General features: G+C 40.9%; 1 protein-coding gene across 1 annotated transcript in view; it reads right to left on the bottom strand.

Annotated features, from left to right (window-relative positions):
• The window catches only part of LOC140068935 (5-hydroxytryptamine receptor 3A-like), a 59076-nt gene that overhangs the window by 9483 nt on the left and 36278 nt on the right, over positions 1 to 13315 (bottom strand). The window contains exons 6-8 of the mRNA XM_072114285.1: positions 8742 to 8914; positions 5956 to 6116; positions 2665 to 2872 (exon numbers count right to left, since the gene is read on the bottom strand). Coding sequence (XP_071970386.1) covers positions 2665 to 2872; positions 5956 to 6116; positions 8742 to 8914 — 542 coding nt within the window. The remainder of the gene's footprint in view (positions 1 to 2664; positions 2873 to 5955; positions 6117 to 8741; positions 8915 to 13315) is intronic.

The raw sequence follows: 13315 nt of genomic DNA on the forward strand, positions 1-13315 counted from the left end.
CACAACATTTGTATGGAACAACAGGAGTGAGGTCCCTGCTCGCCAGAGCTTACGGTTTATGAAGATGATGGGGTAACACGAGGTAAAAGAATATTTAATGGTCAAGCCATTCTTCTTAGGGAATAGAACAAAATATAATAAATGGATTTGCTGTCGCTTGAACCACTCAGCCGTCATCTTATATACCAGGTCCAGGGTGAATGGGACTGCAGAGAAGTCTGGTGCCTGTTGGTTGCTGGATAACAGATGGGAGGACGACACAGGACGGGTTAGTAGAAGAGTTAAAACTTCATGCAGTTAATGAGTGTTATAGGCTTGCCTAAAGAAATGGGTTTTAAGAGCACGTTTGAAACTTTGGAGGTTAGGTATTAGTCTGATAGTCCGGGGCAGAGCATTCCATAGAATTGGTGCAGCTCTAGAGAAGTCTTGTAGACGCGAGTGGGAGGTCCGCACTAGGGTAGAGGTTAATCTAAGATCACTGGCGGATCTAAGAGCACGGGTTGGGCGATAGACTGAGATAAGAGAGGAGAGGTAGGGGGGTGCAGCATTATACAGAGCTTTATGGATGAGGGTTATTATTATTTTAAACTGTATTCGAAAGGAGACTGGCAGCCAGTGCAGCGACTGGCATGAACTGTAAGCATACATGGTCCCCTTATCAAACGAGCTGTGTCAGGCAGAATTTTGGGTTGTTTTCATGGCTTCCACAACAAACTTGTTAACTTTGTCGCCACCCTGCTGTGTAATCCACAAAATATACTGGCAAACTTTTATCATGTACCGATATTATTTGAGCGCTTCTTGCTCACCTCCTTTGGTTCCTCTCTGCCACCCATTGGTTTGAAGCCTGAGTCCATTTAGGGTATGTCGCCATGACACTCTCTAGCCTGCTGCCGCTGCCTCTGCATGCCGTCCCCTATAGTGTCAGGGTCAATTATTAGATGTTTTAGATGCTATCTAGCTTCATTCTGTCACTCTGTCATGGCCATGCTGTTGCCCAAAATTTTGTTGCGATTATGCAGCCTCAGAGGCATCCATGCATGCTGCCCCTGCTGTTTCCTGTCCATTTCCGTGGTGTTTCCATCCTTTTCTGAGGTTCCCAGGTGTTTGGCCAAGCTTCCCTGTGCAGAGCCTTGGTCCCCTTGAAAAATGCTCGAGTCTCCCATTGACTTCAATGGGGTTCGTTATTCGAGACGAGCACTCGAGCATCGGGAAAAGTTCGTCTCGAATAACGAGTACCCGAGCATTTTAGTGTTCGCTCATCTCTACAAACTAACCTTAAAGTAGCGCTTGAGTTGTGTTTACAAAGCATTAACATTGCTTTTACAACAGGCGAATGTCACACTTACATAGCATGTACATACACAACACAAATATAACACAAATGTTAACAAAAACATAAATTGAGCCTACCATGGATGGGAACATAACCTGTGGCACTATAATTGCATTTACATCGTATTAACATTGCATTTACTTAAATACAATGTAAATGCACATAAAATGTAAACAATGTAAATGCAACTGCAATGTTGCATGTGGATGTCGCTAAAAAGTGTGGCATTTACATTGCATTTTGAAATATAAAGGCTGTTTGGTAGAAATTTGCGTAATTGCATTGTGTTACCATCCCATTAACCCCTTTCCGATGTGCAATGTATTAGTATGTCACACGTTGGTTACGGGATAGGTGTTTGCTGCATATTGAATCAAACACACACCGATTACACCATCGATTCCAACTTGCAGTAATTGCGGGTGCTAAAAATTTGCTTGCCGCAGGCATATAGTACAGCGTACAGTCCCGTGAACAAGACGTAAAGAATATAGAGCATCTCCTATTTTCTCCAGTATTTTTGTTCCATATGCCCTGGAGATGTCTAGGGGAACATATAAAATACAGGTTTCCTTTGTGCTGCATACGGTTCTGCACCGTATGCTGCCGTATATCCGAGAAGTATCCAGGGAGACTAGAACCAGTAGGTTCATTTTGTCTGCCACCCAATAGTCAGCTATCCACCATTTGCCAGCCCACTGCATTTATAAGGATACTGTGCTGTATGTGCTCAAACTGGTGAAAAATGTCCTGTATTTACCACTAGAATACAGCTGTATATACAGTACAGGAAAAAACATACAATTGTGTGTATGAGGCCTAAAATGTATCAAGCAAAATAGAATAACATCATATACTGGACACATTCAAAACTGGTTTACGACCAACGACAGCCAGCAAGCACAACAAAAAAAAACATGATAACTTCCCCTGCCACTGAACTTGAGCTACAGCTGAAAGCTGAGGGACATGTGTTCACTTTTCCAGCTCTGGATTAACTATACTAGTTCTCTTCTCATCTGGTGAAGTCATAGTGATGTCACATATCACAGAATTCACCCATATCTTTAGTTCAGATAGTCCATTGTAGGAACAGTCAACATCGACTCCCACAAAGTTTTGCAATGCAAAGGTGCAAAACTGCGAGAAATCGGGGAGATTTATGAATGTGTTGCAGACTAGACAATTGCAGAGTTGAACTAGGCCAGTTCAATCAGTTTTCAGTCAGAGTTTGTTCAGTGTCTCAGTTTTTCACACACATTTTTTGCAATTTCAATGCAATTTTAATGTGTTTTTCACCCGCATTTTTAATCTACATTATTTCTTACCTAGTAATGGTGGGTTATCCGATAAAGGAAGGATGTCATTCAGAATCAAAAGAAGCATTGCAAATCCAAGCAAAATGCTGATCTTAAAGCCCAGTCTGTCATTTTTCTTCATTTCAATGAACATACTTGCAATATCCATCATTACCATAAAGCAAACTGGCAAGATGAAACTCACAATGTAATTTTGTGGAACTCTTTGTATGGTGATCTAATGGTTGGAATGAAAAAGAAATTAGTATAATATGTATTATCTATAAACACAATGAGACAGATTTATTATTAGGCAGCGTTCAGAAGTCTTTTACACATTAGATTTACTAAAGTGGCTTAGACAGATTGATAAATGTGGAACATAAGGTTTTCACGTCTAAAGTGGATTTGTGAAACTTTAAATAAAAAGTTACTAAAAAAATGCAAATTAGGAAAGTATGTTTTATCCTGGACTAAGAGGGACTGTAGTTGCTTAACGTCCAAATTAGCGACTTTTTGAAAGGTTGCATTTTATAAATATGTCTACTACATCTGGAGTAAGTTGTCTGAATGGAATTAGTTTTTACATTCCTACAAAGTTTGAAATTTGGTGCAGATGAGACAACAGACCAAAACTTATGTAACTGCAATAATACTGTCAGGATCAGTGGTCGTGGATCCTCTGGACCACTGTGGACAATGACATAAGCCGACACCTGGGACCGGAGTCTAAGTGGCACCCGGTGTTCACCAAAGCCCGCCGCAAAGCGGGTTGGACTTGCTGTGGCGTGGTACCACCAGGTCGTTCCACAGGTACGACTTTGCCCACGGTGGTGGCGAAGGCAAGGTACAGAATCATCAGGTAGAAGCGTGGTCGGGGAGAGGCAGGAGATCAGGACAGGCAGCACAGGATCCGAGTCAGGGACCTAGCAGAAGGTTAGGACGGGCAGCACAGAAGCGAGGTCAGGAACGGAATCGAGGTCACAACATGAATTCAGAACAATCGCACAGGGCATCAGGAACAAGCTTTCTCTAAGACTATGAGGCACAAAGATCCAGCAGGGAACTCAGAAAGAGGCCGGCTATTTAACTTTTTTGGCAGCCGGACAGTTCCCATTATCGGCGTGCTGGTCTTTTAATTTTACAGAGCCGGTATGCACGTGTCCCCATCTCCCAGGGTAAATGGGATGGGAATGCCTAGGGAAGAACAATATAACACATTCTTATTGCCCATCGGTATGCTACATGATTTACTGAGGCTTCTTAAACCCACCAGATAAAACTATTCTGGGACCCAAGGTCCATCAAGCCCTAGGAAATACATCCTAGTAGCCTCCAAATTGGGTTTTCTTCTACTGGATCCCCAAGGCCCGTAGTTATTTGAAGCCTTTGTACACTGGAGGATACTTATGATTTGATATGTTAAAGATCATCACAAAGAGGCACATATTTAATCTGAGACGCTCTATTCTTCTTCTTTGAAAGCACAGAAGACTTGTATTGACCTTGCAGCCTTTCATTTTGACTGATCTTTCATACATTTTGTGCTGCAATTGAGAGGTGGTTGTGGAGTTATCCCTGGCTGTGTACTCAAACACATGAGATGAGCCTATACACTTTTCAAGAATAAAGAAGACTTTCTCTATGGGGATAGCTCTCATGATGGAGAATGGCCAAAACGATTGCAAGCAACCGAAATGTTTGAAGAAAAACTTGTAGCTTAGGTGTGGTAAATTGCATGTAATTCTGTAAATCACATTATTACTACTTTATTTCTGTTGGTAATTTTGTGTATATGTTTACATATGGCACATCTGGAGGAACCGCATCTTGAGCTCCCAGAAGTGTCCACGCCACATATGTGTCAAACATAACTCATTTGTGTTGAAGCTGCACTATGCCCGACATGACACAAATTTCTGCAGTCAAACCACTTGACACATTTATAATGCAGAGTCCAACCCTATGTTAAAGGTGCACCAAAAAAAAGTTGGTGCACTCTGTCCGGGATGTCCGGTGTGTACCAGATTCACACAGAACGGGCGCCACAATTCCTGAATCTGGCGCACCCTGTGCAGTTTGCACTGTTTTTGATAAATGTGCTCCAGTTGGAATGGTAGAATGTTGAGGTTCTGGATATAAAATGGTAAGTTTGATGATTTATTTAAAGTCTGAATTATAGGTACTAAATGTGACAGGTATGTAAGTAGTTATGCTCAAGCTAATCTGCTTTGCTCTTGTGAAATATGTTCCACATGTAAAGGTGTAGCATTTAATAAAGTATTTTCAGACATGGATCTTGAAACAACTTGGCATAATTTTTTATGAAGAAAAACTAAATAGTAAGTTGAATATTTTGTCCTTGAAATAGTGTTTTAAAGAGGCTACGTATGCAAAAGATCCTTTCCAATTTATGAGACAATCGTCAATGTAATGATTAGATCATGTAATGTGAGTGTAGAAAGGGTTTTATTTCTAATTAATGTGTCTTTATTGTCAGTTTTTGCAGCATAAAGGGTGTAAGAAAAAGGTGGGAGAGGGGAGTATGTAACATAATGAAAAAACTGAACAGCCCACAAACAATTGTGCAGGGAAATCAATAAGAAATATGTAAAAAAAAACTGTATCATTTGACCACCCACTATGTTTATTGAGCTAGGGGAGGGAGTACCAAGGGAAGAGGTTAAGGAGAAGAGCAAGTGGGGAAATATTAAAAGAAATGGTCAAACAGGCTGTCATCTTCTCTATGGCTACACAAAAAGCGGGTGATCCCTTAAAAGTTATTCAAGGTTTCCAGATTAAAAGATTTTAAAAGAGCCATAACCTTCTGCCATCAGTTCCTCCATCTTACTGAGATGGGGCCAGGGAGAAGAGATGGCAAGCCCTGCTTGGGGCAGACTGTGTAGCCGCTCATTTGTTCATAAATATAAAAAAATTGTCAAAGAGATTGTAACCCTGAACAGCTCCTCTACATGTGCAGGTTAGTTCCTCTCTCAGCATCCAGTATCCACAAAAAGTCCCTGTGCAGCCTACAATCAATTGTCAAACAGATGCCACGGTTCTCCTTGTCAACAGGATGTGTCTCCAATGATGCTTGGATTCTGTCGGAGTGTGGATTAAATACAGCCCTGTTACATGAAAAATGGTAATACCCAGTTGTCAATTAATTGTAGTAAAACGATTGCAGCATAACAAACGATTAGGTGACATCAGGCAAGGTACTTTAATCAACCAAGATTATAGTGCAGTTAGTCACTTCACACAATGACATGTAGTTAGGTCTTGGTAGGTCTAGAAGTCATTGATGGTTTAATTCCTTACCGATAAAACAACTCTGCTGTAGACTGTTTCTCCTAATATATAATTGTCCTCATTTAATGTAATATTTACTAGTATCCAGTCTCCTTTACTCTGAAAGGTCTCTTTTGACACTTTATACGAATTTGTAGAGTTTGAATATGAGACAAAGATGATGTCAGAATCTGAAAAGAAAAAGTGTCTTGACTTTTTAAAAATCACTAATTATATGTTTCAGTAACTGCATATGTTGCAAAATGTGCTATATTAATAATGTTTTTGGTGAACCAAGAACTGCTTCTATCATTATGTACAACTTCATAAAATATATCATGTCAGAAGGTTAAACACAATATTGAAATCACTGATCAGATCACACATGGAATATTTTATACAATTTTGGGCACTAGTGTAGTATATGAATACAGTATATATTTGAACAGAAATGAACAACAGCTGGATTTAATGGATTAAGCACAGAACATCAGCACCAAACTGTAATATTAATTACACTTCAATGTGGTTGTTTTCCAGGGTAACAGGGACTCAAGACCATATTTTACTTTGATGCGACCAAGTCCAATTCGTGGCACTGTGCATTGTTAGTGTGCATGTAACTCAAGAATTAGATGTTTATTAACCATTCAAAAATATTCAGAGATACATCTTTTTGGCTCCAAAGTTATTTTGGAGCAGAACAAATTACAGGCATTTGCATCAATAACTTTCTTCAGTCCAAAGAAGAATAATATTGATTTGAATGAAATTTGTCTTTTGTTCATTCAGTTTGAATTTTTGTTAATAAAGAAACATAAACAAAATTTCATATTAAATGACATTTTATATTTTGTATTCTTACTTTGCTACTTTTTAAAATAAAACTGAAAAGTTTTGATGCACCAGGGGACATTTATCAATAGATATTTACAAGAATGGAGGAGTCTAGCACAATAGCTACTAACTGTCCTGTGCAAATGCATCACAGCACAGACAGTCCCACATAATTGATCTGCCTCTTGGCCAGTCCACGCAGCCCTTCCCGCAGCACAGGATGGAGGAATTTATCATATGCCAACGCTTCTGCCACACTACTCCTGAAATGGTGGATACATAAAGAGGCATAGGTCAGGCCTGGCGTAGTTGTGAGTAAAACCCTGAAAACCACATGCCTGCACACTTGCTTCCCTCCACACCCACATGGCACGGGGTTGCAAAAATATGTACAGAAACTGGCATAGAAGCACTGGTAATGTCCCCTGATGTTTCAAACTCAAAACTATTTTTAAGATGCAGGTCTAAATTTGTGGTGGTTAGTGATGAGTATAACTCAACCGGAAAGGTTTGGCTCAAATCAACCTCCCCCTTAGTTAATGCCATCATTGATTGCAGAGGTTAACTTTTTAAATGCTGCTGGCAAAGTCGCTAGCCATTGAAGTTGCTGTGGCAGGGCACCGCCATTTTGGGGAGGATCATCGCTAATTGGTGCTCTCCGATGATGTCACGGGTCTCCAATTTTAAGTGGTCTGCTCATCTGCACTACTTCTGAATTATCTTTCTTGCTATATAATGTTGACCTTTAAATTGTTAGGAACTTATTTGATAGCACTTCCAAGAATGATGTTCATTGCTAATGTCTTTCCTACTGTGCCTGAATACTGCAGATTAGCAGACTTCCAAAACTTCTGCTACAGGGACGTACTTCCTGATGATCAATTAAAATCATCAGCACCTGGATGCTAAATACCCTCTTAAAGGACATCTACCACCAGGATTAAGGATTTTAAACCAAGCACACTTTAATGTTGTTGTGCCCCCCCCCCTCTGGCAGGATCATCTCTTCGTTTAGCTTCTTATTCCCTGGATTTTACCACAATGGCTTTTAAAATCATGCAAATGAGGCTGAGGGGCTACAGGCTCCTTAGCTGTTCATTTGCATAATATTTTAGGTCTTCTTAGGTCTTTTTCTTAAAAACAAGGGCACAGCTAAGATCCTGTATTAGTTTGATATATATATATTATTTTGATATATGCATATGTGATTGGTAGGGGTGGGATGTTGGATCTTTAGTACATTAATATTTTAATAAAACTGTATTTCATTGAAAAACATATTCTGTGTGTTCTAGTTGCAACTGTAAATGGGTGTACCTTAAACTGGTGCTCTGGACACTTTATAAACAGCTAAGATCCTGTTAGAGCAGATCCTGCCAGAGGGGGCATACACCAGTATGTCAGTGTGCTTGGTTTACAATCCTTCATCCTGGTGGTACATGTCCTAATAGTTATGAATGCAGTATGGATGTAGTGAGGTTTAAGATATGGCGTTTTTATTATGTTGCAAATGCAATGCAAGCTCCAGGGATGGGGCTCAATTTTGATTGCATATGCATGTTCCATAACCAGCACTCAATGTTTTGCATTGTTTAAATGCAAGGCAGAAGGTGCTGGTTACCAATCACACTTATGAATCGACTGTTATTTCACCCCTTCCCGCCAATAGACTTTTTCTGTTTTCCGTTTTTGTCTTTCCAACTTCAAAATTCCAGAACTTTTTAAATTTTCCATGTACGTAGCTGTATTAGGGCTTATTTTCTGCATAATAAATTTTACTTGCTAAAACCCTGTTTTATTATTGAGCAGAAGCTGTCATGCATTTTTGTAGCATGTCAAATAGACGTGCCTTAAATATTTATAATAAAACTATAGCTTTTAACTCCTATGTCATTTTAACTCATTTTGGACTTCACATTTTTTGAATATATGTATCATCATATATACAGAATATAACAGGACATTTTGATGTTACAAACCTGGATAATTATAGGAACCGAAAGACATATTACATGTCTGTCTGTCAAACGGAAATTTGAAAATGTTTATATTGCAAGAAGTTACTAGTCTCATCATTTTAAAATCAAGCACATATCCATCCGAATAAAGTAAGCTGAAGAGAAAAGACTGTGATTTATCTTCTGTGTCAGTCCTAGAAAGATAAATATACAGTTACTACGTACAAATATTACAGATCAGTTAAAGGTTATTTAAATCTTTTGATTAAGATTAATCATCAGCAACCAGGCAAGCATGGAAAAATTTGTGTATTAAAACTTCATTTTATTTAATCTTTATTTTCATTAAAAATGTAATCTTTACAGTATTTAAATATTTAAAGTATATATATACCGTATATACTCGTGTATAAGCCGAGATTTTCAGCACAAAAAATGTGCTGAAAAACCTCGCCTCGGCTTATACACGAGTCAATGATAAAAATAAATACATTAATACTCACCCTCCGTTGTCCCCGATGTTCTTCGTGGCTCCCGGCAGCTCCCGATCCCTGTCGCGGCTCCCGGCGGCTTCTTCACTGGCCGGTAGATCGCGCTGGCCGTCGCACACTGTGATGCGACGCTGTCGCCGCGGATGACGTCATCAGCGGCGACAGCGCGCCATCACAGTGTGCGACGGCCAGCGCGATCTCCCGGCCAGAGAAGAGTGAAGAAGCCGCCGGGAGCCGCGATGGGGATCGGAAGCCGCCGGGAGCCGCGACGAACATCGGGACAACGGAGGGTGAGTATTAAGTTTATTTCTTTATCTGTATAGGGGCTGCTGTATACTACTGAGGGCAAACTGTATACTGATGGGGACAAGCTGTATACTACTGGGGGCTGTGCTGTGTACTACTGGGGGCAAGCTGTATACTACTGGGGGCAGGCTGTATACTACTGGGTGCAGGCTGTATACTACGGGGGGCAAGCTGTATACTACTGGGGGCAAGCTGTATACTACTGGGGGCAAGCTGTATACTACTGGGGGCAGGCTGTATACTGCAAGGGGACAAGCTGTATACTACTGGGGGCAGGCTGTATACTACTGGGGGGCAGGCTGTATACTACTGGGGGCAAGCTGTATACTACTGGGGGCAAGCTGTATACTACTGGGGGCTGGCTGTATACTACATGGGGGCTGGTTGGCTGTATACTACATGGGGGCTGGCTGTATACTACACCCTCGGCTTATACTCGAGTAAATAGGTTTTCCCAGTTTTCGGTGGTAAAATTAGGGGTCTCGGCTTATACGGTATATACTTTAACTCATTTCTTTGGTTTCAACCATATGGTGCTCTAGTTTTCATAGTTAAGATCCAAAAGGCTTATCTATTTTGTAGGGCTGTAACCAAATCTTCAACTCTTTTTGGGTAGAACACTCATTCTCATGAAGTATCACCATTGTGTATTTATTTACTGTGTCTTGATACTGCTGAAATGTTCTGTGTATAACTATTAATGTTTAAAGTGGACTGGTCAGGACGTGCTCCCAAAATGTGCACCCCAATTCTAGTTTTAATGCTGCCTATGTTTTGTAAGGAACAGGTTATTTACATGCAGCGCATTATGGTAAAGCACATTTAAAACTGCCCAGAAGTGGCTGAATTTCTTGCCAAAATAGGGCAGCCAATTTTCAATATGTCAAAAGTAAAGTCCTGGTATAATATCAGAAGATGTCTTTTTATAATCTGTATGACCTGATTATATTGGCATGTATAATCAATGGGAAAAGTGGCTTGATTTACAGTTTCTTTGGATTTTCTGTATGTAGATATATCACTATGCAAAAGTCCTTGTCTAGCTTTGGATTGTAAATTTTCATTATAAATTGTAAATTTTAATTTCATTTATTTGTTCATTTTAAGTTTCGTTTGTTACATCCTCTATAGTATAGGTTTTTGGCAATGTGTTGGTATTGTATTTCTTGAGTGCATATGTGTTTGGCTCGTATAAATTATCCTTTAAAGGTGTTCGCCCATGAAAGAAAATTCTCACATTTCAATCCCCTAGTGATGTTAACACAATAAAGATAATTTTTAACCCTTTACTGCAGAGACTCTCTAAGCAGACACATTATGATCAGAGATGAGTGAACATACTCGTCCGAGCTTGATGCTCGTTCGAGCATTAGCATACTCGCAACTGCTCGGTGCTCGGACAAGTATTTCACCCGCTCGAGAAAATGTCATCTTGCAACGTTTAGATTTTTGGCGGCCAGGAACAAAGCCAGTCACAAGCCAGGAGACTCTGCAGTACACCCAGCATTACGTGGTACACTTATATGTCAATAGCAGTGGTTGGTTGGCCTGATTAGGTGACCCTGGAATAGACTAGCCTCTGCCCGCGCTGCTCGGATCATTCTCTATCTGGATGCCGTTAGGGAAAGAGCTGCTGCTGGTCAGGGATAGCGTTAGGATGCTAGTAGATTACTGTTAGGCAGGAGTGATTCTACAAGAACCTTACTGCTAGGCAGGAGTGATTTTCCAAGAACCCAACAGCCTTTGTTAGGGCTACATTAACATTTTTCAAAAGTTAAAGTGACACACTCAGTCACAGCACAAAATCCTTTTGTGTGCTGTCACTGTCAGTGAAACTATCCATAGCAATCATGTTCTGTGGCTGCTGTCTGATTTCTTCTGCACGTTTTGTTCTATAAAAAAAACAAAAACACTAGAGATGAGCGAACATGCTCGTCCGAGCTTGATGCTCGGTCGAGCATTAGGGTACTCGAAACTGCTCGTTACTCGGACGAATACTTCGCCCGCTCGAGAAAATGGCAGCTCCCGCCGTTTTGCTTTTTGGCGGCCAGAAACAGAGCCAATCACAAGCCAGGAGACTCTGCACTCCACCCAGCATGACGTGGTACCCTTACACGTCGATAGCAGTGGTTGGCTGGCCAGATCAGGTGACCCTGGGATAGACTAGCCGCTGGCCGCGCTGCTCGGATCATTCTGTCTCTGGATGCCGCTAGGGAGAGAGCTGCTGCTGGTCAGGGAAAGCGTTAGGGTGTTCTATTAGCTTACTGTTAGGCAGGAGTGATTCTCAAAGAACCCAACAGCCCTTCTTAGGGCTACAATAACGTTCTACTTTTTTTATTTTAATTTGCATCTTTTACCATTTTGTGAGGAATTAGCAGGGGGACTTGCTACCGTTGTGTTTAGCTCTTAGTGGCACACATATCCATAGCAAAGACCGAAGTGGCAAAATTCAGTAGGGGTTGGATTTCTATTAGGCAATAACTCAGTGTCATCTCATCTGGCATAGTAGTGTGCTTCCTTTGATACTTGGCTAGAAAATAGCCATAGGAGAATACAAACAGCTTCTTGAAGCCTACAGTAGCGTTCTATATATTTGATTTCTGGTTGATCTGCTGGTGGCTGTAGTTTCTGCAGTGCATGTACTTGCCAATTCTGAGCAATTTGTAGTGAGACTTGCGACCGCTGTGTTCTGCGCTTAGTGGCGCACATATCCATAGCAAAGGCCGAAGTGGCAAAATTCAGTAGGGGTTGGATTTCTATTAGGCAATAACTCGGTGTCATCTCATCTGGCATAGTAGTGTGCTTCCTTTGATACTTGGCTAGAAAATAGCCATAGGAGAATACAAACAGCTTCTTGAAGCCTACAGTAGCGTTCTATATATTTGATTTCTGGTTGATCTGCTGGTGGCTGTAGTTTCTGCAGTGCATGTACTTGCCAATTCTGAGCAATTTGTAGTGAGACTTGCGACCGCTGTGTTCTGCGCTTAGTGGCGCACATATCCATAGCAAAGGCCGAAGTGGCAAAATTCAGTAGGGGTTGGATTTCTATTAGGCAATAACTCAGTGTCATCTCATCTGGCATAGTAGTGTGCTTCCTTTGATACTTGGCTAGAAAATAGCCATAGGAGAATACAAACAGCTTCTTGAAGCCTACAGTAGCGTTCTATATATTTGATTTCTGGTTGATCTGCTGGTGGCTGTAGTTTCTGCAGTGCATGTACTTGCCAATTCTGAGCAATTTGTAGTGAGACTTGCGACCGCTGTGTTCTGCGCTTAGTGGCGCACATATCCATAGCAAAGGCCGAAGTGGGAAAATTCAGTAGGGGTTGGATTTCTATTAGGCAATAACTCGGTGTCATCTCATCTGGCATAGTAGTGTGCTTCCTTTGATACTTGGCTAGAAAATAGCCATAGGAGAGTACAAACAGCTTCTTGAAGCCTACAGTAGCGTTCTATATATTTGATTTCTGGTTGATCTGCTGGTGGCTGTAGTTTCTGCAGTGCATGTACTTGCCAATTCTGAGCAATTTGTAGTGAGACTTGCGACCGCTGTGTTCTGCGCTTAGTGGCGCACATATCCATAGCAAAGGCCGAAGTGGCAAAATTCAGTAGGGGTTGGATTTCTATTAGGCAATAACTCAGTGTCATCTCATCTGGCATAGTAGTGTGCTTCCTTTGATACTTGGCTAGAAAATAGCCATAGGAGAATACAAACAGCTTCTTGAAGCCTACAGTAGCGTTCTATATATTTGATTTCTGGTTGATCTGCTGGTGGCTGTAGTTTCTGCAGTGCATGTA

Source organism: Engystomops pustulosus, chromosome 7 (assembly GCF_040894005.1).
Source record: "Engystomops pustulosus chromosome 7, aEngPut4.maternal, whole genome shotgun sequence".
NCBI classification, from domain to species: Eukaryota; Metazoa; Chordata; class Amphibia; order Anura; family Leptodactylidae; genus Engystomops; species Engystomops pustulosus.